General features: G+C 37.0%; 1 protein-coding gene across 1 annotated transcript in view; it reads right to left on the reverse strand.

The window, feature by feature from the left end:
- LOC132559140 (cleavage and polyadenylation specificity factor subunit 2-like) overlaps positions 1-25,218 on the reverse strand; it is a gene marked incomplete at its 5' end in the record, with an annotated part of 142,963 nt that extends 117,745 nt beyond the window's left edge. The window contains one exon of the mRNA XM_060223749.1: positions 24,637-25,218. Coding sequence (XP_060079732.1) covers positions 24,637-25,218 — 582 coding nt within the window. The remainder of the gene's footprint in view (positions 1-24,636) is intronic.
- Between the last annotated feature and the right edge of the window lie 2,226 nt (positions 25,219-27,444).

Genomic DNA, 27,444 nt, shown 5'->3' on the forward strand with positions numbered 1-27,444 from the left:
AGTGACCTTGGTGTGATAGGTACGGACCAGGCAGTAACAGCGACCTTGATGTGGTAGTACAGACCAGGTAGTAACAGTAACCTTGGTGTGGTAGGTACGGACCAGGTAGTAACAGTGACCTTGATGTGGTAGGTACAGACCAGGTAGTAACAGTGACCTTGGTGTGGTAGGTAGTTTGGATGTAACCATCAGAATACAGATCTTAAGAAATTCTCTTATAAGACACCCTATACAGTAATTGTTTATGAATAATAAAATACTTGTTAATTTCCCTAGTATGTGTTATTCAGAACCAATGTCCAATTTCCTGTTCCTGCCAGTATGTTGTTGTCATGGTGATGACATAGAGATGCGCATGACTTCCAATATCTTTCAACAAATTACTGTAATCGCTTTTCATTCCGGAACCGTTCACAGTGAAGCTTCTGCTTGGAACAGATTAGAAGTCCTTGAACAGCTCAAATTAGATCTCCTTCCACTGATCCAAACAATTGCTTCCTTCTAATTCCCTGAATTGGAAAACAATGGCACCCAATGGTCATCCAATGGTATTGCAGGGTTAAAACCTATTACTGGTGCAGGTCAGTCACACTTCCGTGCTATAATGGATGCCTCCGACAGGCTTACCTATAATGTGATGAAGAGTTTGTACTCTGAGCTTCTAATTCAAAGAAAGTATCACAAAAATGAAACTCAGCTGACCATTTCAGACATGATGGGTATATACCCAAAGAATCTGTCTGTAGAGAATACAATATATCATATCCCAGTTAACTAGTGCCCTTACAGTGTAACAGAGCTGTATTTACAATATATCATATCCCAGCTAACTACATACAGTGCCCTTACAGTGTAACAGAGCTGTGTTTACAATATATCATATCCCAGCTAACTACATACAGTGCCCTTACAGTGTAACAGAGCTGTGTTTACAATATATCATATCCCAGCTAACTACATACAGTGCCCTTACAGTGTAACAGAGCTGTGTTTACAATATATCATATCCCAGCTAACTACATACAGTGCCCTTACAGTGTAACAGAGCTGTGTTTACAATATATCATATCCCAGCTAACTACATACAGTGCCCTTACAGTGTAACAGAGCTGTATTTACAATATATCATATCCCAGCTAACTACATACAGTGCCCTTACAGTGTAACAGAGCTGTATTTACAATATATCATATCCCAGCAAACTACATACAGTGCCCTTACAGGGTAACAGAGCTGTATTTACAATATATCATATCCCAGCAAACTACATACAGTGCCCTTACAGTGTAACAGAGCTGTATTTACAATATATCATATCCCAGCTAACTACATACAGTGCCCTTACAGTGTAACAGAGCTGTGTTTACAATATATCATATCCCAGCTAACTACATACAGTGCCCTTACAGTGTAACAGAGCTGTGTTTACAATATATCATATCCCAGCTCACTACATACAGTGCCCTTACAGTGTAACAGAGCTGTATTTACAATATATCATATCCCAGTTAACTACATACAGTGCCCTTACAGTGTAACAGAGCTGTGTTTACAATATATCATATCCCAGCTAACTACATACAGTGCCCTTACAGTGTAACAGAGCTGTGTTTACAATATATCATATCCCAGTTAACTACATACAGTGCCCTTACAGTGTAACAGAGCTGTGTTTACAATATATCATATCCCAGCTAACTACATACAGTGCCCTTACAGTGTAACAGAGCTGTGTTTACAATATATCATATCCCAGCTAACTACATACAGTGCCCTTACAGTGTAACAGAGCTGTGTTTACAATATATCATATCCCAGCTAACTACATACAGTGCCCTTACAGTGTAACAGAGCTGTGTTTACAATATATCATATCCCAGCTAACTACATACAGTGCCCTTACAGTGTAACAGAGCTGTGTTTACAATATATCATATCCCAGCTAACTACATACAGTGCCCTTACAGTGTAACAGAGCTGTGTTTACAATATATCATATCCCAGCTAACTACATACAGTGCCCTTACAGTGTAACAGAGCTGTGTTTACAATATATCATATCCCAGCTAACTACATACAGTGCCCGTACAGTGTAACAGAGCTGTGTTTACAATATATCATATCCCAGTTAACTACATACAGTGCCCTTACAGTGTAACAGAGCTGTGTTTACAATATATCATATCCCAGCTAACTACATACAGTGCCCGTACAGTGTAACAGAGCTGTGTTTACAATATATCATATCCCAGCTAACTACATACAGTGCCCTTACAGTGTAACAGAGCTGTGTTTACAATATATCATATCCCAGCTAACTACATACAGTGCCCTTACAGTGTAACAGAGCTGTGTTTACAATATATCATATCCCAGCTAACTACATACAGTGCCCTTACAGTGTAACAGAGCTGTGTTTACAATATATCATATCCCAGCTAACTACATACAGTGCCCTTACAGTGTAACAGAGCTGTGTTTACAATATATCATATCCCAGCTAACTACATACAGTGCCCTTACAGTGTAACAGAGCTGTGTTTACAATATATCATATCCCAGCTAACTACATACAGTGCCCTTACAGTGTAACAGAGCTGTGTTTACAATTTATCATATCCCAGCTAACTACATACAGTGCCCTTACAGAGTAACAGAGCTGTGTTTACAAATATATCATATCCCAGCTAACTAGTGCCCTTACAGTATAACAGAGCTGTGTTTACAATATATCATATCCCAGCTAACTACATACAGTGCCCTTACAGTATAACAGAGCTGTGTCACTGAAACATTTTCATCTCATTAGTGATGTGGATCCTAGTGTTGATATAGTGAAATATCAAACTTCAATATTGTGAAAGAATTTCATTCAAATTTCAAATTTTGTCGTCATATCAGTTCATTTCCAAGGAAAGTTTCTCTTCAGTGTTTCTGTGTGTTGTTTAGGACATAGACTAAATGGTATAGTGTTAGGTCTACTTGTCCAGTTTATGATTGTTTCTTAGAGCTACTCACTTTCCAAATTCAATTCTTAAAGATGACCTAGAAATTTCACATATATCTGTTTCCATTCTCCATATAACTACTGTATAATGAGGAAACTCTCACCACCATTTAGTGTTCCTCTGTTTCACCCTTTTGCCAAAAAGACAAAAATGGAGTGATATCTATAGTTAAAGATGTCAGTATGCTTTTCAAGCAAATTTTACACAGGACAAAGACATGTTAAAGAGAGAGTGAAAATTAAGCCACGGAATGTTTGTCCCATATTCAGTGATCTTAATTCCAGTATTAAATTTCAGCATTTCTAATCATACAACATCTACGTTTGGTTTCAACTGATCATGAAGCAATTATCAAGCTCTGAACAGCTTGGTAAGTTGGGTTAAAACCTACATAAACACATACCACAGATATCCTACAGGGAGCATTGAAGAGAACTGAAACTATAACAAGGCATCCAGGACATGCAGGCATACTATGCCTGACAGATGCCATTGTAATTGGTATGGCCGTCCAGACTCCAAATAAATGACCATAAAGAGTGATCACATGGAGACTAATGAAACATTCCCTGACCAAGTGTGATTGGATATAGACATACACCGATGCTTCAGTTACCATGACAGGGTGACATGGAGACAAGGTTGTATGAAGACAAGGGTCAGTGTTGATGCGAGGGGCCAGCACCAGCATCACTTTTTATGTCGTTGGGACCAGACTGGTCAGTTGGGATTTCTATTCTAGACTTAAAAACAGCTTTATCATTCCATAATAGTCAACTTGCCATCCCATTGGAGCCATATATATTCATTTATCGACATCCAAGGTGTCTGAATCTCCCACTGGAAGAAAAATGTGCCCAAGAAATACAACAGATCTCCAAGAGATCTATCTTGTCAGTGCAGGTCTCCACTTACCATCATACACTTGTCTCAGTCCATGTATACTCACTTACCTGTAATGACAAAAAAGAAAAAAGAAAATGAAATTGGCTTCATGAATTCATCATCATAAATGAAATCATCAGAAAGACACTGTCCACAGGTTAAAAAATACCCTTCTCCGTCAAACAAGGATCAAAAGTATATAAACCAAACAAGAACAGAAATTATCAAACTCCAAGTCAATGAACATAACTAAAATGAACAGCAAGGAAACTGACTATGTGTACAAGTAGTCACTGTAACTAGTGGCAAGAGAAAGAACAATCTTCTAACAGATGGAAAGACCGACACTCTTACTTCATTGCAATAAGTATAAGCATGTAACGGTTATTATGTAGAAACTGGCACTTATAGAAGGGAATCTTGGTTATTATGTGGAAACTGGTACTTATAGAAGGGAATCTTGGTTATTATGTAGAAACTGGCATTCATAGAAGAAAAGCTTGGTTATTATGTAGAAACTGGCACTTATAGAAGGGAATCTTGGTTATTATGTAGAAACTGGTACTCATAGAAGAAAAGCTTGGTTATTATGTAGAAACTGGTACTTATAGAAGGGAATCTTGGTTATTATGTAGAAACTGGCATTCATAGAAGAAAAGCTTGGTTATTATGTAGAAACTGGTACTTATAGAAGGGAATCTTGGTTATTATGTAGAAACTGGCATTCATAGAAGAAAAGCTTGGTTATTATGTAGAAACTGGCACTTATAGAAGAAAATCTTGGTTATTATTTAGAAACTGGCACTTATAGAAGGGAATCTTGGTTATTATGTAGAAACTGGCACTTATAGAAGGGAATCTTGGTTATTATGTAGAAACTGGTACTCATAGAAGGGAATCTTGGTTATTATGTAGAAACTGGTACTTATAGAAGGGAATCTTGGTTATTATGTAGAAACTGGCACTTATAGAAGGGAATCTTGGTTATTATGTAGAAACTGGCACTTATAGAAGGGAATCTTGGTTATTATGTAGAAACTGGCACTTATAGAAGAAAATTTGAAGGAATGGATTAAGATCTAGGATTAAGGACCATGACTAGCCTACATTGTGTCCTGACACCTTGGGGCTATATCTTTCATCAAGAGGTTACATTGGACTGGAAATAGGTTGTTTTACCAAACAAGACATAAAGATTGATATGTGTAGGAAACTGTGGCTGTTGATCTCATCAGGTATTGTAATTAGCAACATAACATAACCCAGATTGTATGGAGTAACCATCTCTTAGTATCCTGCTGCATCCACAAGGAATATCATTTCCATTGATTCTGAACAGTGTGGCATAACACACGGTAGATGTACTTGCAGCACTAGCATAACCCATACCATACAAAGCTATGTCGGTGAAAGGCCATTATTGCTTGTAAATAATATATTACAAATCTCTTCAAAATTTCTAATTAATGAATTAGTTGATATGTTTCAACAGACCATATCATAAATATTGAACAAATTTTTATGTTTTCTATTAACAGATTTTTTTTCTGGTTCCACAATTCAATATCAGTTTATGTGATATCTAGCTCTAATCTTATTTTTTCTTCGGCCATAGACCAATACATTTTCTATGAAGGTATGGTGATCAGCAAAGTTCAAATAGATAAAAAATTATATCACTCCTGTGAATTGTAGACAGAGAAAGTTATATCTTTAATATCCATGATTCAGCAAAGCCTTGTGCTAAACAATAAATAAATTATCCCAAGGCTTAAGATAATTCTGTTCACATCACACAGAGGTAATGTAATATTTTTCTCTTACTTTTTCCTATCATAAGATATTGGAAGTTGGAGATGTAAATTGAACATGTCATGCCTTCATCAACAGCTGATGAAATGTGTGTCAAATTGATGATGCTGTCCACCATGGTTATGCTACCTAAAGTGGTGCTGTGCCCTACTTTGAGAGGCAGTATTAAAATTGGTGTGAGATGTCTTTTCCCTGGGGAAAGAATAAGTTATCATTTTCCACAGCAAACACGGAAATGTACCTGTGAAGTGTGGGAGAATAATTCATTGATCCCAATTTGTATGGATGGCATTTTTATCTATGACATTTGTTCCTGTCCTTGATTTCATTTTGCCATGGCTGATAACTATCAGATTCATCACATCACTTGGTCAGTTAAACACAGAATCATTTATCAGTCCCCATGATTCAGCCTCCCTCCCAGCTTTCATCCTATCCCACCTCTGTGTCTATATGTTAGCTGTTTCAGAGACATTAAGGTCATTTGAGCCTGTGTAAATAGTTTTTTCTCTTGGATCTGACCATAAAGCCTCCATTTACTGCGACAATGTGGTTTAATGACCAATGTTTAAATCTCCACCGAAAGAGACCCATGCCACCACTGTCAGTATCTCCACCTAAAAAGACCCATGCCACTACTGTCAGTATCTTCACCTAAAGAGACCCATGCCACTACTGTCAGTATCTTCACCTAAAGAGACCCATGCCACCACTGTCAGTATCTCCACCTAAAGAGACCCATGCCACCACTGTCAGTATCTCCACCTAAAGAGACCCATGCCACTACTGTCAGTATCTCCACCTAAAGAGACCCATGCCACTACTGTCAGTATCTCCACCTAAAAAGACCCATGCCACTACTGTCAGTATCTCCACCTAAAGAGACCCATGCCACTACTGTCAGTATCTCCACCTTAAGAGACCCATGCCACTACTGTCAGTATCTCCACCTAAAGAGACCCATGCCACTACTGTCAGTATCTCCACCTAAAAAGACCCATGCCACTACTGTCAGTATCTCCACCTAAAAAGACCCATGCCACTACTGTCAGTATCTCCACCTAAAGAGACCCATGCCACCACTGTCAGTATCTTCACCTAAAGAGAACTATGCAACTACTCTCAAAATTTGTCACCGTACACACTTAGATAATAAACAAAATATTAATGTCAAAACATGAATTTTGTGTTAATTAGTACAAAAGTACTGTTAATTTTTTACAGCTTTTACTGAGTGGAGGGGGAAGGTCGGCAGTGGAGAGAGAAATGAAATTGCAGTTGTTTGTGAAATACTTCAATCTTCAAAAAAGTGCATTCATAGACCCTATTTTGACTAACTTAAACCTTGAAACAAGATAATTGAAGCTGTTCTTTCCTGAGGACTAATGGGATCAATGGAAGCATACGACACATAACCTGCCAATTTAAATCTATTTTCAAGGAATTTCACAAAAGTTTTTTCCAGTAAAAGACGATAATGCCTTGAACTTTATCCATAACTCTTGCAATGCTTTCCAATGGTTAAGGAACATTCCTGGAACAGTTGCCAACACCTTAGGCCAAGTCTGTTGATGTAACAGTGTCTGTTTACTTGGAGAAAACCCGTACACAGCAATTCAATTTCAAATTGATCAGTTATATGACATTTAGACGTAATGACCTAGTGTTTTCATGAAAATCTCTACCAAAACAAAAATGCATCGAAATGGAGAATTACACCCTATAACACACAAACATGCATATACAGCTGCCATATGTCGTCTACTGATTTGATAGGGTCTGCATCCCAGACAGATATTTATGCCTGACATATCCTCCTACATGGAAAAAATGGAGACAATGACCAGATCTCCTGAACTCCTCACCAGGTTCACGGTAATCTAAACATCACATTTCCACAATACTCAACTAGTGTGAATCCCACCAACTTGATGGAGTGGTGTATAGTTTAATCTGTAATATGAAACAATCCATAGAATCGGTATTTCACATGCATATTCGGACAGACTAAGAAGCTGCCTTTCAAATGCCCAGCTATCATATTCAGATAAAAAAAAAACCCAAGAAAATATAAAAGCCTTTCTGTGATATTGAAGCTATTTGTATATTTATTTCCTTTCTCTACTAGATAAAATGTCTTTGCCGACAAAAAGAATTAAGATGGTAATTGGTATTGTGTTCACTTCCCAAGTCTCTAGTCTCTATTTATTCTACAAGGAATAACACCTTGGTCAGTATTGAAGACCAGAATTCTGTATCATGAGGAGAACCATTGTTGTTTCAACATTCATGCAACAAAACACAGTCCTGAAGTAAACAAACATCACTTCAAATACCAACAAGAGCTATGGTCTGAATGAGCTTGAAATGAGTCAATGGAAAGAATTGTGTCCAATATGACCTTGAAACAAGTTGCCTACAAGATTTATGATCTAAATGACCTTTGTTAACAAGAACTGAATGACCTTGAAACAAGTCAGTGGCTAGAACAACAAACAGAGATGACTGTATTGTCACAAAAACTCTTTCAACATTCCATTCCATAGACATTCCATAGATTGGAATACATCTTTATGTATTTACTTCACTTTTTAAGCAAACTGCACATAAGCATTTTGATTCTGTCACAGAGAACAGAATGATGAATGTACGAGCCCTTGGTAGAGACAGACCTGAAGGCTACACTAAAATTCATTATTGACTAGTCATGTAAATGAGCTTTGAATCTGGAATAAAGCTGTTGAAATTAAACTGGTGAATGGATGCTTAAATAATAAAGTGCACAGCAAACACTCTACAAATATATACTGGGATTCTCACTAAGATTTACAAGCTATTCCAATAAGAATGTATGTAGATCAGTGATATAAATAATCTCCTGTTACATGTCTCCAAGATACAATTTTCTTTATATCAGAAAACACTGACCTGATAATCTGCCTGTAAGATCTGAAATATATACATTACATGATGAAAATAGACTTCAATGGAAGCATATCTGTAGCGTAATGGTATGAAGAATAATTTTTAGATTTCTGAAAGAATATTACTGAGGTATATGTTTTGAGATTTTTTTTATGAACTGTTTGTGTATAATGATAGGGACAGCCAATAAACAGTAGTCAGATAACTAAAACCAACATTAGCTTCAACATATACATCTAGACCAAACTTCTCCTTGACTTCTTTTTCTGTCACAGATTGACAATTACGTACACTCAGAGTGTCCACTTAAGGAAAGCATTACCAGATCATTTTCATCATGAATTTTTAGTGAATAAAATTGAGCAATAATGACATAGGGTCTGGACTTAATAGTTCTATTTCTATTCATGTCACTTGTTTGTGAATGGCATTTTCATGAGAGAGTTACGCAGTAAGGAAATATCCGTCCAGTCAGACATTTACCACAACTGGACAGTGATACTGTAGTGTTTATCCGCTGGTTGAGACTATAATATAATCATGGTAATCACTGGACTTTGTAAATACTGGCTCTTCTCCTTGGGACTGCCATCAAATTTTACAACTGATACAACTTTTCATATTGAATCACTGAGCTGCGAATTAAATTACATCTCATTCAATAAATGATAATAGTGTCACTTCCATGGCACTCTCGGCTAGCAGTGATTCCAAACAAGGATGTACAGACTCAATATTGCCAATACCTCCGCCTAATCATATGTGTAAGGGGTAACGACACTATTCCAATATAGATGGCTCGTCTTACTTCTGGTCTATGTGATAATATGCTAAGCCCTTTGGCTATTTCTGTCAATGAAAGATATTATCCTGTGTTATTATCAAGGAATAGATTCCGGTAGGTATTATTACTGTGGAGCAAAGTCTGTCTGAGGATGGGCATCTCGTTACCTCAACCAAATAGGACAAATTCATCATGGCCAATGGTGGAGATGAGCAGGCATCTAAGTTGGACACTGTGATATGCTGATGGCTAGTAGTCGGTAATTGATGATCAGGTTTTATGATCTTGGCTCTCAATGACACCTGATACTTAGAGAATAGCCGTACGTGCAAATGGTAACCTATTTGCACTTTAACTAATAACACGATTAATCTTGTCAGATACAACAGAACAACTTACAATGTTTCTGTTTACCTTTTATTGCACGACTTTATCATTTTATACTGTTATAATACGTTTATCTGATACCTGTCAGTTCCTCATTGTTCCTTTGATTTTTCTACTATTTGTGTATTAGGCATTTCTTTGCTTCAAAACTTGTTTTCCAAGTTTTTCTATAGTTAATGATTCCCAGTATTGTATTTATTTATTTTACAATTTTCTACCCTAAGAACTATATAAGGATACAAAAACATCATTTATTGTGTAACAATTTGCCAAACAAGTGATGTAAATCACTCTTATTGACTCAGATGGAAGCACAATGGAGAACATACTGCGGGATGAAGCCGTAGTATCCAGGCAGGTTACCCCCCTACCTTTTCACGTCCACTCCAGGAATCGAACCCCGAATGCCTCAGTGAAAGGCAGGAGTTACCATTGCAACACCCGACCTCACTGTATCATTCTTTATGACATTCATATAATGTACATAATGTTGGATTCTCCATGATTTCCATCCTTCACATCCGTATTTCATCATTTCCCCATTATCTCTAACTCTTAACTTACCTATTCAATAATCACGTGTCTTATCTATCACACTTCCCAGCACCATTTAATATTTATACGAATTAACAATGACAATAAACATTTTTGACATCCAATCAGTATTCCAGCAACACATCCCCCGGGCCATAACAGTTGTATACTTTTCCTAAACAAAGAACAATAAACACAGAAATGAAGTGAGCAGCCATGCCTAATGAATTGTTCATTGGAGCCCTGCTGGAGCAGCATGGCTGATCTAACACAACAGAAGTTAATTGTTTAGTTTGCTCAACAAAAAAATAACAGTTGACAGTATTTTACTAACATATAAGTCAATGATGATAATGAAAGGTCATATTAAAAGTGCATGTGTCCTTTACCAATTATCAGAGAATTGTCACGATAAGGCATCAATGATGTATGATTAACTAATTAAAGGGTTAAGTGTTTGGCACTAATTAACCCAAGGAGTTAATTATTAGAGATGATATGATGTGATTAAAACTTTAAATATTGCTCCAACATTTCCAATATCATCATAATCCACTGTAGTTCTTCTTACCGTATTTATCCTCAATAATCCAGTGTAGTTCTCCTTACCGTATATATCCTCAATAATCCAGTGTAGTTCTTCTTACCGTATATATCCTCAATAATCCAGTGTAGTTCTCCTTACCATATATATCCTCAATAATCCAGTGTAGTTCTCCTTACCGTATATATCCTCAATAATCCAGTGTAGTTCTCCTTACCGTATATATCCTCAATAATCCAGTGTAGTTCTCCTTACCGTATATATCCTCAATAATCCAGTGTAGTTCTTCTTACCGTATATATCCTCAATAATCCAGTGTAGTTCTCCTTACCATATCTATCCTCAAATAATCCACTGTAGTTCTTCTTACCGTATCTTTCCTCAAATAATCCAGTGTAGTTCTTCTTACCGTATATATCCTCAATAATCCACTGTAGTTCTTCTTACCGTATATATCCTCAAATAATCCACTGTAGTTCTTCTTACCGTATATATCCTCAAATAATCCAGTGTAGTTCTTCTTACCATATCTATCCTCAAATAATCCAGTGTAGTTCTTCTTACCGTATATATCCTCAAATAATCCAGTGTAGTTCTTCTTACCGTATATATCCTCAAATAATCCACTGTAGTTCTTCTTACCATATCTATCCTCAAATAATCCACTGTAGTTCTTCTTACCATATCTATCCTCAAATAATCCACTGTAGTTCTTCTTACCGTATATATCCTCAAATAATCCAGTGTAGTTCTTCTTACCGTATATATCCTCAAATAATCCACTGTAGTTCTTCTTACCATATCTATCCTCAAATAATCCACTGTAGTTCTTCTTACCATATCTATCCTCAAATAATCCACTGTAGTTCTTCTTACCGTATATATCCTCAAATAATCCAGTGTAGTTCTTCTTACCATATCTATCCTCAAATAATCCACTGTAGTTCTTCTTACCGTATATATCCTCAAATAATCCAGTGTAGTTCTTCTTACCGTATATATCCTCAAATAATCCAGTGTAGTTCTTCTTACCATATCTATCCTCAATAATCCACTGTAGTTCTTCTTACCATATCTATCCTCAAATAATCCACTGTAGTTCTTCTTACCATATCTATCCTCAAATAATCCACTGTAGTTCTTCTTACCGTATATATCCTCAAATAATCCAGTGTAGTTCTTCTTACCATATCTATCCTCAAAAAATCCACTGTAGTTCTTCTTACCATATCTATCCTCAAATAATCCAGTGTAGTTCTTCTTACCGTATATATCCTCAAATAATCCAGTGTAGTTCTTCTTACCGTATATATCCTCAAATAATCCAGTGTAGTTCTTCTTACCGTATATATCCTCAAATAATCCAGTGTAGTTCTTCTTACCATATCTATCCTCAAATAATCCAGTGTAGTTCTTCTTACCGTATATATCCTCAAATAATCCAGTGTAGTTCTTCTTACCATATATATCCTCAAATAATCCAGTGTAGTTCTTCTTACCGTATATATCCTCAAATAATCCAGTGTAGTTCTTCTTACCGTATATATCCTCAAATAATCCAGTGTAGTTCTTCTTACCATATATATCCTCAAATAATCCACTGTAGTTCTTCTTACCATATATATCCTCAAATAATCCAGTGTAGTTCTTCTTACCATATATATCCTCAAATAATCCAGTGTAGTTCTTCTTACCGTATATATCCTCAAATAATCCAGTGTAGTTCTTCTTACCGTATATATCCTCAAATAATCCAGTGTAGTTCTTCTTACCATATCTATCCTCAAATAATCCAGTGTAGTTCTTCTTACCGTATATATCCTCAAATAATCCAGTGTAGTTCTTCTTACCGTATATATCCTCAAATAATCCAGTGTAGTTCTTCTTACCATATCTATCCTCAAATAATCCAGTGTAGTTCTTCTTACCGTATTTATCCTCAATAATCCAGTGTAGTTCTTCTTACCGTATATATCCTCAAATAATCCACTGTAGTTCTTCTTACCGTATATATCCTCAAATAAGCTCCCCCTCCAACCAGTGTTTAGTAAAGTTTAGTATAAAAATTTGGGGAGTTTGAAAGAGATTACAAATGAAATTTTATATAATATAGGACTTGGGCTTCTCAACACTGGGATCATATAGAACAAAAAAAAATCAAGATTCTAGATCAGTACTGAATAAAGACACACAAAATGTCTGAACATAGAACACAAATATACAACATGTCTAAACATAGAACATAGATATACAACATGTCTAAATATAGAACATAGATATACAACATGTCTAAATATAGAACATAGATATACAACATGTCTAAATATAGAACATAGATATACAACATGTCTAAATATAGAACATAGATATACAACATGTCTAAATATAGAACATAGATATACAACATGTCTAAATAAAGAACATAGATATACAACATGTCTAAATAAAGAACACAGATATACAACATGTCTAAATAAAGAACATAGACATACAACATGTCTAAATATAGAACATAGACATACAAATGATTTATTTACTTTTTATCCCTCAAACAACAAACAGGCAATATTTTGGTAAGTAAAAATTCATTTATCAGTAAGTATTCAACCATCTGGATAATCTCTGTTAAAAAAATGTTTTTATTTGAGCAATGACATGGAACAAAGATTGAGATTTGATCAATTGTTTGTTCAAAGTTGATAAATGCTTCATACAGATTTGAATGTAAACAATCATTTTAAGATTGAAAACAAAATGGTAAAAATATTGTTTAAAAATTGGCATTCTGATAACTGTGAACAGAAAGCTGATAATAGTTTTAAAATGTGAAGCCACACACAGACAGCAACAAATTGACAAATAACAGAGAAATAAACTACAGTTCAAAACAAACATGACAAGAAGTACTTTGTATATGTAAGAAAAATCCCCAGGATAGACGGTCTGTCTTTTAAAATATATCTACCATTTAAGATATATAGCTATGTTGGGATGTGTTGAGGACTGCTGACAAATTCAAACTGATACTTAGCTTGTTAACAAACCAAGATGTCCTTCTCCCTTGAGGTGAACAACAGTAAGAGAAGGCTGATTTGAATTGTCAGGACATCTGAACATCATTACGAAAATGACTAGCCTATGCTTTCGTTGCTTTTGGACAAGTTGAAGAATTTTTTTCTTTAGTAATAGATCTGATCTTACAAAAAGTCATTTATTTACTTGCATGAAAATCACAGCAACAGGCTGCATTTCCATAATTTTACAGGAAACTTCCCATTATATTTGTTTACAACAATGCTTTATGAATAATAAATATGTGTATCAATATGAAATAATATTTCACAGGCCCTGGTACATGTGAGTACCAGTATACTACTCAGTCTGGGTGTAAAACTACTAGATTCATGTAATGTTTGCAAAATTAGCCTCTAAATGAAGTCAAAACGAACATTAGGAAATTGTCCTTAAATAATTCCAAAGAGAGGAGATATAGAATGAGAAAAGCAATATAATTAAGGAAAACATTGATTAAATTATTTCAAGGTGATTGTGAAGGAAACATTCCCTTTGGCATCAATTCGTGTAATAGCAGGTCTCACCATGACCGCACCTTTAACCAGAAACTGAAATCCATATTTTTCTGGGATTAAAATTCAGACAGATCAAATTGCCCAATCTAACATTCTGGGATGTTAGAGAGCCTGGGAACAAGGAGAGCAGTATCTAGTACTTGTGTGAAATTCCTCCTACATATATAGAGCTTCATCTCTTTACCAAATCACATAAAGATGGATGAGAGAATTTGTCAGGAATTACATCTCCCACACCTACAATAAAGACAAATCTCATTTCTGATCAATAGGCCATATTTCTCTCTATTCTTAAATACATTATCATTTAATAACAAGTAACTGCATCATCTTGTTTTTTAAGTTTCTTAAAATTCTCTATTGAAAACAATTTGCTTGGCACATTGACTTATCAATTTTATATGATGTATCTGATCATGCTAAAATTATTTCTTCTGCATTCCATTATAGGAGCGAATGCCTGCAGAAAAACTCTGATGTTAAGAACTTATCATTGAGACTGTGTAGACAATGAAGTGACACATGGACACAGATCACTTGATACTTCTACAAATGTTTTGATCTTGGTTAAATATCTATAAAAAACTGTGGTTGTTCAAAGGATAATGAAAATGGTTAAGCCAACTAAAAAAGAATCCAAGCAAGATCTTGGTGTCCACTACGGTTTGGTTTTCACCTCAAAACTGAACAATCATAACCAAGGAGACATAACAAGTCAAGTTTGAGAAATATCTTTCCAATACTTCTCATGATATAGCAATAACAAACTTCAATTGTCAAAAACAAAGATGGCCACCTGTCGGCCATATTGTTTTGCTCATCAATCTGATTCAATGGGCACAACTAGAGACCAAGGTAAACCTACAAAGGAAGTTTCTGAAATGACCCTTCTATACTTATTAAGAAATGTTGATAACAAGGATTGTTTACTGATGGACCATCGACGACAGCCACAGGGCAATTTAAATAGCCCACCATTTGTTGATTTTGGTTCAAAAACAGAAAAGTTGCAAAAGACGAATCTGAATGAAGTGGTGCATTGGTGGCTGATGACCTAAATTCACAACAGGCCATACATTGATAACTAGTAGCTGCAGGAGGACACACAAATTATCTGATGTCACAACAGGCCATACAAATCAAAGTCACTCAAGTGACCTAAAGTCAGAAGAGGCCACACTTGTGACCTGAATTCAGAAGATGCCACACAAGTGACCTGAAGTCAGAGGAGGCTACACAAGTGACCTGTAGTCAGAAGAGGCCACACAAGTGACCTGAAGTCAGAAGAGGCCAAACAAGTGACCCAAATTCAGAAGATGCCACACAAGTGACCTGAAGTCAGAGGAAGCCACACAAGTGACCTGTAGTCAGAAGAGGCCACACAAGTGACCTGAAGTCAGAAGAGGCCACACAAGTGACCTGAAGTCAGAAGAGGCCAAACAAGTGACCAGAAATCAGAAGAGGCCAAACAAGTGACCTGAAGTCAGAAGAGGTCACACAAGTGACCTGAAGTCAGAAGAGGCCACACAGGTGAAATGAAGTCAGAAGAGGCCACACAAGTGACCAGAAGTCAGAAGAGGCCACACAAGTGACCTGAAGTCAGAAGAGGCCAAACAAGTGACCCGAATTCAGAAGATGCCACACAAGTGACCTGAAGTCAGAGGAAGCCACACAAGTGACCTGTAGTCAGAAGAGGCCACACAAGTGACCTGAAGTCAGAAGAGGCCACACAAGTGACCTGAAGTCAGAAGAGGCCAAACAAGTGACCAGAAATCAGAAGAGGCCAAACAAGTGACCTGAAGTCAGAAGAGGCCACACAAGTGACCTGAAGTCAGAAGAGGTCACACAAGTGACCTGAAGTCAGAAGAGGCCACATTAACACAGAAGTATCAGAAGCTGCACAATCTAATGACTAATCAGAGCTGCCAAATCTTAAAACAATGAAAAGAATTGTAAGTTCATTGAAGCTTGAACACTGAAGATTCAACAAAGGAACAATGAGGTTACAAACACAATGAGTTCTGCCTTATAAGCCATCAATTCAAACCATTCATGCTGAAATGAAGACAAGCCAAGACACCAGATGATATATATTATCAATAATCTGCATCTCACAGAATCAGCAACGTATACAAAAATAGCAGAAATATTGGTCAATGATTCTGTATCTTCCAAAATCCGATAGAGCGGTCATTGTGACAAGGCATACAGTTTACATGGGCATCAATCACAAAAGGAATCAGTGGACAAGGAATCGTTCCAGTCTGTACCCGATAACACCCATGATGGATAGGGGGACTAGTTAACTACAGACATACCGTATATGACCTAATAAGGGCGCAAGGCGCGGGTAATTTAGGCGAGGACGCCCTTAATAAGACTTAAAATTCAGAAGTTTTATAAAACGGGATACAGGTGATATGTATTCAGCAGAGTTTCCAGTTCAACTGAGAGTAAGTTGAAATTTGAAACAGACTATAGTGGAATTCCCAAGAAACCGTTTGGTGTTATCTATAGACTAAGTCTAGCCAGAATATTGGCATGTGAAAGTGTTTTTGAAAGCCATTCAACCGAAAACTTTGAAAAGTTACATTGATGTAGCCAAGGCTAGTTGGACAGTGATATAAACTAGCCCTGGACATTGAACTCAGGCCTGTTTTCAATGTCCACAGTTCAGTCATTGTAATCCTCAGCATAGGCCTATTTATAGATTCTGAATAAAAAGGTAGGTGTAGTATCTTTTATCAACTAGACACTCGGCAAAGAAATTTTCATGAAAAAAGGCACGGGTGCCCTTATTGAGGCAAGCGCCCTAAAAAGGTCATATACGGTATCCAACACTTTATCAGATACAAATATGCTAAATATAAACCTATACTGATTTTTCTAAACACAATGGCCACTAAACTAAAATCAAAATGGCATAACTAGGGACCAAGGGAATCTATATATAAAAATGGGAAATGGTTCATCTAGTTCTGCTCGGGAATAACATAAACAATCTTTTCTTGTTCAAACCCAACAAGATCACCTGTTAGCCACTTTGCTTTCCTTATAAGTCCCAAAATTGAAAGGGCACAACAGCAGCAATCATTTATAGATTTAAGTAATGGCAGCATTTTACCTGTAAAGGTGTTCTCTTTAACAGATCAATCATGTATATTGTTTCAACAGATATTAAGTATGACAACGTGTTTTCAACTAATAATAAGACATTTATCCACATGCTGCTCACCATGTTCTCAATGGGTTTGTGTGAATTTTCTAAAGCCCACAAAACTACAACTTCTCTACACAAGATTCAAGATGTGCAACATCTATATATTTTACATTTACACCACATCAACATATTACCAAATCTGTACTGAATGTTACAAAGTAAGGATATTAATTTTGTATTTGTTACTGACCCGTGAGGATGTCAATTTTACATAGGTTACTGACCAGTGAGGATGTCAATTTTACATTGGTTACTGACCTGTGAGGATGTCAATTTTACATTGGTCGCTGACCAGTGAGGATGTCAATTTTGCATTTGTTACTGACCCGTGAGGATGTCAATTTTACATTTGTTACTGACCTGTGAGGATGTCAATTTTACATAGGTTACTGACCAGTGAGGATGTCAATTTTACATTGGTTACTGACCTGTGAGGATGTCAATTTTACATTGGTCGCTGACCAGTGAGGATGTCAATTTTACATAGGTTACTGACCCGTGAGGATGTCAATTTTACATTGGTTACTGACCTGTAAGGATGTCAATTTTACATTGGTTACTGACCAGTGAGGATGTCAATTTTGCATTTGTTACTGACCCGTGAGGATGTCAATTTTACATTTGTTACTGACCTGTGAGGATGTCAATTTTACATTGGTTACTGACCTGTGAGGATGTCAATTTTACATTGGTTACTGACCTGTGAGGATGTCAATTTTACATTGGTTACTGACCTGTGAGGATGTCAATTTTACATTGGTTACTGACCTGTAAAGATGTCAATTTTACATTGGTTACTGACCAGTGAGGATGTCAATTTTACATAAGCTTCTGACCTGTGAGTGTGTCAATTTTACATTGGTCGCTGACCAGTGAGGATGTCAATTTTACATTGGTTACTGACCAGTGAGGATGTCAATTTTACATAAGCTTCTGACCTGTGAGTGTGTCAATTTTACATTGGTCGCTGACCAGTGAGGATGTCAATTTTACATTGGTTACTGACCTGTGAGGATGTCAATTTTACATTGGTCGCTGACCAGTGAGGATGTCAATTTTACATTGGTTACTGACCTGTGAGGATGTCAATTTTACATAGGTTACTGACCAGTGAGGATGTCAATTTTACATAAGCTTCTGACCTGTGAGGATGTCAATTTTACATTGGTCGCTGACCCGTGAGGATGTCAATTTTACATTGGTTACTGACCTGTAAGGATGTCAATTTTACATTGGTTACTGACCTGTAAGGATGTCAATTTTACATTGGTTACTGACCTGTGAGGATGTCAATTTTACATAGGCTTCTGACCTGTGAGGATGTGAATTTTACATAGGCTTCTGACCTGTGAGGATGTCAATTTTACATTGGTTGCTGACCAGTGAAGATATCAGTTTAACATCAGTTCTCAATTATCAGAATATCAGTGCTATAGTCTGGTCGATTCACTACTGACAACATCAACCTAACTCAACATCAACAGCAGATGTACCCAGACAGGACGTTGGAATATGTCCACATTTCCGTAGTCGTCCAGGCACTGGCACTTTCTTGGTCAATAAGATATATACCAGATTAATCTTCCCAAGCAGGACTTTATCACTAACCTGACCAGCAGTACATTGGTTATTAAATTACACATTCCTTATAGGGTCATTTCTTTCTGAACTTTGAACTCTCACATTTGGTTTGAACTTTGTACAGCAGTCTCTAAATGCGAAAATAATTCAATAAACATAAAAACAGTAATATAAACATGACAAATGTGTTCCATTAAAATAAAATGATAGATATTAAACTTCTTTACATCTTATAAAAGTTGACAGCTGTGAGTTTTACACTGAAAACTTTGCACAATTTTCTGAACAAGGCACCTGTACAGCATCCCTGATGAGCATAGGTATGGAGTAGTTTTGCCTTTTGTGGATTTTTTCAATTTGACAAGGATAAGACATTTCATTCAGCTCTGTGCATACTTGAGAGTGAAACGCACTAACATTCCCTTTCTCTGTATTTTCTGTGTACAGGACCATCCCTGATGCTTTACTACCTAAAGTCACATCATCTAGCTCTGTTGTAGAGATTGCCGCAAGCCATCATGCAGTACCATTCGGAAAAAATCTGTGTATGTTTTACACAAACATAAAGTATACTTCTCCAGCTTCTTTGACACAAGAGCTGAGATTTGTAGCAAAGTGTACTTTTTTAAGCCTTCTTTCTGCATCAACTACAATACTTAAGTATGATGTATTCTTGACCTAACAATTTTTTTTTCAGGTCTATCTCTTTTTTTTTTTTTTTTTCATTAACAAAACTTAATGCTTGGCACCATGTATTTCAGGTTTTTTTATACAGAAATGTGATGGTTTGTAGCTACTCTGAATTTTTCTAAGTGTGTTTTTGTAATATAACATGTGGCAGTTACATTGATAATGTAAAAATTGACCTTTTTCACCTAACTAATCTATTCATCAAGCCACCACCCATAACACAGAAACGTTTCCTTCTCAAACTCTAATCATTCTTTATTTCCAATTTTCCTGACTTGATTTTGGGGATGCTGTTTCATTTCTTATTCATGTTTTCTAAATGAGGGTGCCTCTTACAGAATTTCGACATTTCCTGTGTGACCACATGGGCATTCAATCAAAAGACAACACCCCCATCATCAGTCATAATAATCAAGTTACAGACTAACTGGTAATGGACCTCTTTTTCAAACTAGAACTGTCATCCTGAGGATAGCCAATATCCTCGCAGAAGCAACAAGTTCATACATCAATTGTTTCAGTCCCGCAATGACCTTAATCAACATTATATGAATGACCTTGAATTTCCCTCAAATCAGGTGGCACAGTGGTAATGCTCTCTCCTTCCACCTAGTCATCCGGGTTTCAATATTTGAATGAACATGATAAGGTAAGGGGTCACCTGCCCTACCAGGGACAATTTTACACACCCTGACCAGAGATGATTTTATATACCCTGACCAAAGATAATCTTATATATATCCTGACCATAGATAATTTTATATACCCTGACCATAGATAATTTTATATACCCTGATCATAGATAATCTTATATACCCTGACCAAAGACAATCTTATATATATCCTGACCATAGATAATCTTATATACCCTGACCAAAGACAATCTTATATATATCCTGACCATAGATAATCTTATATACCCTGACCAAAGACAATCTTATATATATCCTGACCATAGATAATCTTATATACCCTGACCATAGATAATCTTATATACCCTGACCAAAGACAATCTTATATATATCCTGACCATAGATAATTTTATATATCCTGACCATAGATAATTTTATATACCCTGACCATAGATAATCTTATATACCCTGACCATAGATTATTTTATATACCCTGACCATAGATTATTTTATATACCCTGACCATAGATAATCTTATATACCCTGACCATAGATAATTTTATATACCCTGACCATAGATTATTTTATATACCCTGACCATAGATGATTTTATATACCCTGACCATAGATAATTTTATATACCCTGACCATAGATAATTTTATATACCCTGACCATAGATGATCTTATATACCCTGACCATAGATGATTTTATATACCCTGACCATAGATAATTTTATATACCCTGACCATAGATTATTTTATATACCCTGACCATAGATGATTTTATATACCCTGACCATAGATAATTTTATATACCCTGACCATAGATGATTTTATATACCCTGACCATAGATAATCTTATATACCCTGACCATAGATAATTTTATATACCCTGACCATAGATGATTTTATATACCCTGACCATAGATTATTTTATATATCCTGACCATAGATAATTTTATATACCCTGATCATAGATAATTTTATATACCCTGACCATAGATAATTTTATATATCCTGACCATAGATGATTTTATATACCCTGACCATAGATAATCTTATATACCCTGACCATAGATAATTTTATATACCCTGACCATAGATAATTTTATATATCCTGACCATAGATGATTTTATATACCCTGACCATAGATAATCTTATATACCCTGACCATAGATAATTTTATATACCCTGACCATAGATAATTTTATATATCCTGACCATAGATAATTTTATATACCCTGACCATAGATAATTTTATATACCCTGACCACAGAAATCTTATTCAACCTATGGGTATTTTGATAACAAAACTCTGTCCCCTGTTCTCTGTATATTATTATATACTTATATTATAGTGGCTACAGGTGACAATTACAGCAAGTTTTCCATCCATTATCCATACCTCTCGCTATCACAAGTAGTTTATCAGTCTGTGTGTTAGTCATCATCAAGGTACTCTTGTCTATCACAGACCTATAAGTTCTCATTATCTCCTGCTCTTATGGGACATTACATTATACAGAAATGTCTACCATACCTTTCTTTATCTATCATAATTACAAAGTCTTCCACTTACTTAGTGTATAATCATTAAAGCCAGAAATTAGCATGGTCCAATGTAAGTGGTAGGTTCTAAACAGATAGACAATAGATTAAAGTTATTAGTGTGCTATCCACCATCCCTTACAACATAATACTGATGTGATGCTATCCACCATCCCTTACAACGTAATACTGATGTGATGCTATCCACCATCCCTTACAACGTAATACTGATGTGATGCTATCCACCATCCCTTACAACGTAATACTGATGTGATGCTATCCACCATCCCTTACAACGTAATACTGATGTGATGCTATCCACCATCCCTTACAATGTAATACTGATGTGATGCTATCCACCATCCCTTACGTAATACTGATGTGATGCTATCCACCATCCCTTACAACATAATACTGATGTGATGCTATCCACCATCCCTTACAACGTAATACTGATGTGATGCTATCCACCATCCCTTACAACGTAATACTGATGTGATGCTATCCACCATCCCTTACAACATAATACTGATGTGATGCTATCCACCATCCCTTACGTAATACTGATGTGATGCTATCCACCATCCCTTACAACGTAATACTGATGTGATGCTATCCACCATCCCTTACGTAATACTGATGTGATGCTATCCACCATCCCTTACAACGTAATACTGATGTGATGCTATCCACCATCCCTTACAATGTAATACTGATGTGATGCTATCCACCATCCCTTACGTAATACTGATGTGATGCTATCCACCATCCCTTACGTAATACTGATGTGATGCTATCCACCATCCCTTACAATGTAATACTGATGTGATGCTATCCACCATCCCTTATAACATAATACTGATGTGATGCTATCCACCATCCCTTACGTAATACTGATGTGATGCTATCCACCATCCCTTACAATGTAATACTGATGTGATGCTATCCACCATCCCTTACGTAATACTGATGTGATGCTATCCACCATCCCTTACAACATAATACTGATGTGATGCTATCCACCATCCCTTACAACGTAATACTGATGTGATGCTATCCACCATCCCTTACAACGTAATACTGATGTGATGCTATCCACCATCCCTTACAACATAATACTGATGTGATGCTATCCACCATCCCTTACGTAATACTGATGTGATGCTATCCACCATCCCTTACAACGTAATACTGATGTGATGCTATCCACCATCCCTTACGTAATACTGATGTGATGCTATCCACCATCCCTTACAACGTAATACTGATGTGAAATCTTCCACTGATTAAGATAATCTAATTAAACTTCCTCAGGAAATTCTGTCATATTACAACACTCACTAGTACCCTTCCTCCAGTACACAGTACAACCTTCACTAGTACCCTTCCTCCAGTACACAGTACAACCTTCACTAGTACCCTTCCTCCAGTACACAGTACAACCCTCACTAGTACCCTTCCTCCAGTACACAGTACAACCCTCACTAGTACCCTTCCTCCAGTACACAGTACAACCCTCACTAGTACCCTTCCTCCAGTACACAGTACAACCCTCACTAGTACCCTTCCTCCAGTACACACTACAACCCTCACTAGTACCCTTCCTCCAGTACACAGTACAACCCTCACTAGTATCCTTCCTCCAGTACACACTACAACCCTCACTAGTACCCTTCCTCAACAGTACAACCCTCACTAGTACCCTTCCTCCAGTACACAGTACAACAATCACTAGTACCCTTCCTCCAGTACACAGTACAACCCTCACTAGTGCCCTTCCTCCAGTACACAGTACGGCCCTCACTAGTACCCTTCCTCCAGTACACACTACAACCCTCACTAGTACCCTTCCTCCAGTACACAGTACATCCCTCACTAGTACCCTTCCTCCAGTACACAGTACAACCCTCACTAGTACCCTTCCTCCAGTACACAGTACAACCCTCACTAGTACCCTTCCTCCAGTACACAGTACAACCCTCACTAGTACCCTTCCTCCAGTACACACTAAAACCCTCACTAGTGCCCTTCCTTCAGTACACAGTACAACCCTCACTAGTAACCTTCCTCCAGTACACAGTACAACCCTCCTCAGTACCCGTTCCCTTGTACACAGCACAACCCTCCTAAGTACCCTTTCCCTTGTACACAGCACAACCCTCCTCAGTACCCTTTCCTTTGTACACCGTACAACCCTCCTCAGTATCATTTCCCTTGTACACAGCACAACCCTCCTCAGTATCCTTTCCCTTGTACACAGCACAACCCTCCTCAGTACCCGTTCCCTTGTACACAGCACAACCCTCCTCAGTACCTGTTCCCTTGTACACAGCACAATCCTCCTCAGTACCCTTTCCCTTGTACACAGCACAACCCTCCTCAGTACCCTTTCCTTTGTACACTGTACAACCCTCCTCAGTATCATTTCCCTTGTACACAGCACAACCCTCCTCAGTATCCTTTCCCTTGTACACAGCACAACCCTCCTCAGTACCTTTTCCCTTGTACACAGCACAACCCTCCTCAGTACCTTTTCCCTTGTACACAGCACAACCCTCCTCAGTACCTTTTCCCTTGTACACAGTACAACCCTCCTCAGTACCCATTCCCTTGTACACAGCACAACCCTCCTAGTACCCTTTCCCTTGTACACAGCACAACCCTCCTCAGTACCCTTTCCTTTGTACACTGTACAACCCTCCTCAGTATCCTTTCCCTTGTACACAGCACAACCCTCCTCAGTACCTTTTCCCTTGTACACAGTACAACCCTCCTCAGTACCTTTTCCCTTGTACATAGCACAACCCTCCTCAGTACCCATTCCCTTGTACACAGCACAACCCTCCTCAGTACCCTTTCCCTTGTACACAGCACAACCCTCCTCAGTACCCTTTCCTTTGTACACTGTACAACCCTCCTCAGTATCCTTTCCCTTGTACACAACACAACCCTCCTCAGTACCTTTTCCCTTGTACACAGCACAACCCTCCTCAGTACCTTTTCCCTTGTACACAGCACAGCCCTCCTCAGTATCCTTTCCTTTGTGCACAGCACAACCCTCCTCAGTATCCTTTCCCTTGTACACAGCACAATTCTCCCCCTACCCTTCCTTTAGTAGACAATACGAATCTACCTGAAAACTGCCTTTGGTAGAAAGTGAAACCTTTGATTCACCCTTCCACTGACAAAAGATGTGTGTATATAAACAATTGATGTAACACCCTCTCCCTAGTACCCTTCCTCTGGTTGAATGTATATAAAGAGATGTAACATCACCTATGGACCAATCAGACCGATTCCTCTGATGCAGTGGCTGGGCCTCAACATCCCGCCTGCTGCTTTGTGATTGACAAGGACGTATATTGCATTGATCCTCTCACATACATGAGGAACTAACACCTGTCAATGTTCCTTTGTTGATGATGTTCCTGTAGACACCATCTCTTTAACAACAGGATGTAAAAGTTTTTATCTACAAAAAAAATATCACCTTCATCCTCGGGAGAACAAAGTTTTGTGAAGTGCTATATATCAGTGGTGGGATGCTAGTTCCTGTGTTGTCACAGATAAGTCAGTATAAGGAGCTGTAGGGTCTTAGGACACTGTAACGGAATATCTCTTCCACAAGGTAAGTCATTGCTGTCTGATGACTACACTCTCACCCTGCCTATAAGGTATAGGTTATACTGTCAGTCATGCCTTCGTAACAAGATACATCATTTAAATATCATGTCTATTTTCCTTTAAAAGCTTTGATATTTTGTCAGTGAATCATTTCAAGACTCAACATACAATCACAAAGAAGTCCATTCTGAGATAAATTCTTCTAAGAACTTAACGAACGGTTACTTGTTAATAATATATGGGAAAATGAGAAAACATGTGAAAACTTTCCACCATAACACATGAAATCACATTAATATAGATGTAAAGAACAGCTGATTTACTGAAAATGCTTCTTAAGTGCTTCTCAAAGTAAATTACAGCAATAATTTCCTTCTAAATTCTTTAAGGTTTGACGTTCAAAATTTTGAAATTGATCTTGACATATTATAAGAATAAAATTCCTTAGAATACAGATTAAACAAGACAAGGGAGATTTTTCCATACACTGATAATTATCATTAAATAGATGAAAATTAAAAAAGTGTGATAATATTTCAAAACCAAAAATATGAAAACAATTTTTTTTTCCAAAAAAGGAATATAATTTGTAAAATTTGTCATGGCACAGGTAACACAAATTGGTATGAAAATTTGTCCTATAAATAATTACTTACATCGTAATCAATACTCCTATTTTATACCAGATCAGCACCTTTATCAATAGGAATGAACTAATTACACTGTAATTTCCAAACATCCTGATGGTTAAACTGGTGGAGCATTGATCACGTAAAATATTCATTTTCTTATTTCAAATCTTTTTCTCTTCGAGGATGAAAAAAAGCAAAAAATTTTTAAATAGTAAGAAAATGCAGGCCTTTACTATTTAAGTGACACAGCTAAAGCTGCTGGTGGCTGGCAAGTTAAACACAGGGTTAGATTGATATCTACCCAACACTTATGGAAATGCCAGTGCCCAATCTATCTTCAAGGTCAGCATGAACTAGACTGCCTAGCTTTGTTACAGCATTTCATCATCTATATATTATGACTGATGGGTTGAGAACTGGAAGGACACCTAAGAGATGGGATGGGGTTGGTTTTATGTATCCTTTCTGTACAAAATGATCAGAAACGTGTGAAAGAGCTTGTAATGATGATTTATATGACACTAACGAGTGGCAGTGTGTTTGTTTAGTCTTAATTACTGACAAGCACCCCACACTAGTGAGGTTTTATCTAATATAGGAACCAAATCAACAGTATACATGTCTCCTTCATATCGCTTTTTGTTCCTGTAATGTTTTTTTTTCATTTCATCAAAGATAATTAGCTGATTTAAGTAAAACTTAACTAAGTAATACTACTTAAATTCATTTATCACAACAATTATAAAACATCACAAATGAAGACAAACGGAGACCTCTTCAAATAATGCAGAAACAGAGATTTCAGATTTGTGTCTGTAATGACTGTGGGTCCTAGCGTCAATTGCATCAGTTTTTAGGCCAGGATCAAACCATTACCAAACAAAGCTTTGCTGTTTGTGAGTGCAGGAAAACGTTATATAATAATAATATTCGTGCTTGAAGGGTCTTTTTTGAGCCATTTTAAAATGTGCCATCACACTGAAATTTCCTGTTTGGACATGGTAGCCTTTCATCCCTCTGGTCAAATTATAAGCACAATATAACAA

The sequence above is a fragment of the Ylistrum balloti genome, unplaced genomic scaffold (assembly GCF_031769215.1).
Source record: "Ylistrum balloti isolate Yb309-2 unplaced genomic scaffold, AGI_CSIRO_Ybal_v1 Utg370864, whole genome shotgun sequence".
In the NCBI taxonomy this organism is placed as follows: domain Eukaryota; kingdom Metazoa; phylum Mollusca; class Bivalvia; order Pectinida; family Pectinidae; genus Ylistrum; species Ylistrum balloti.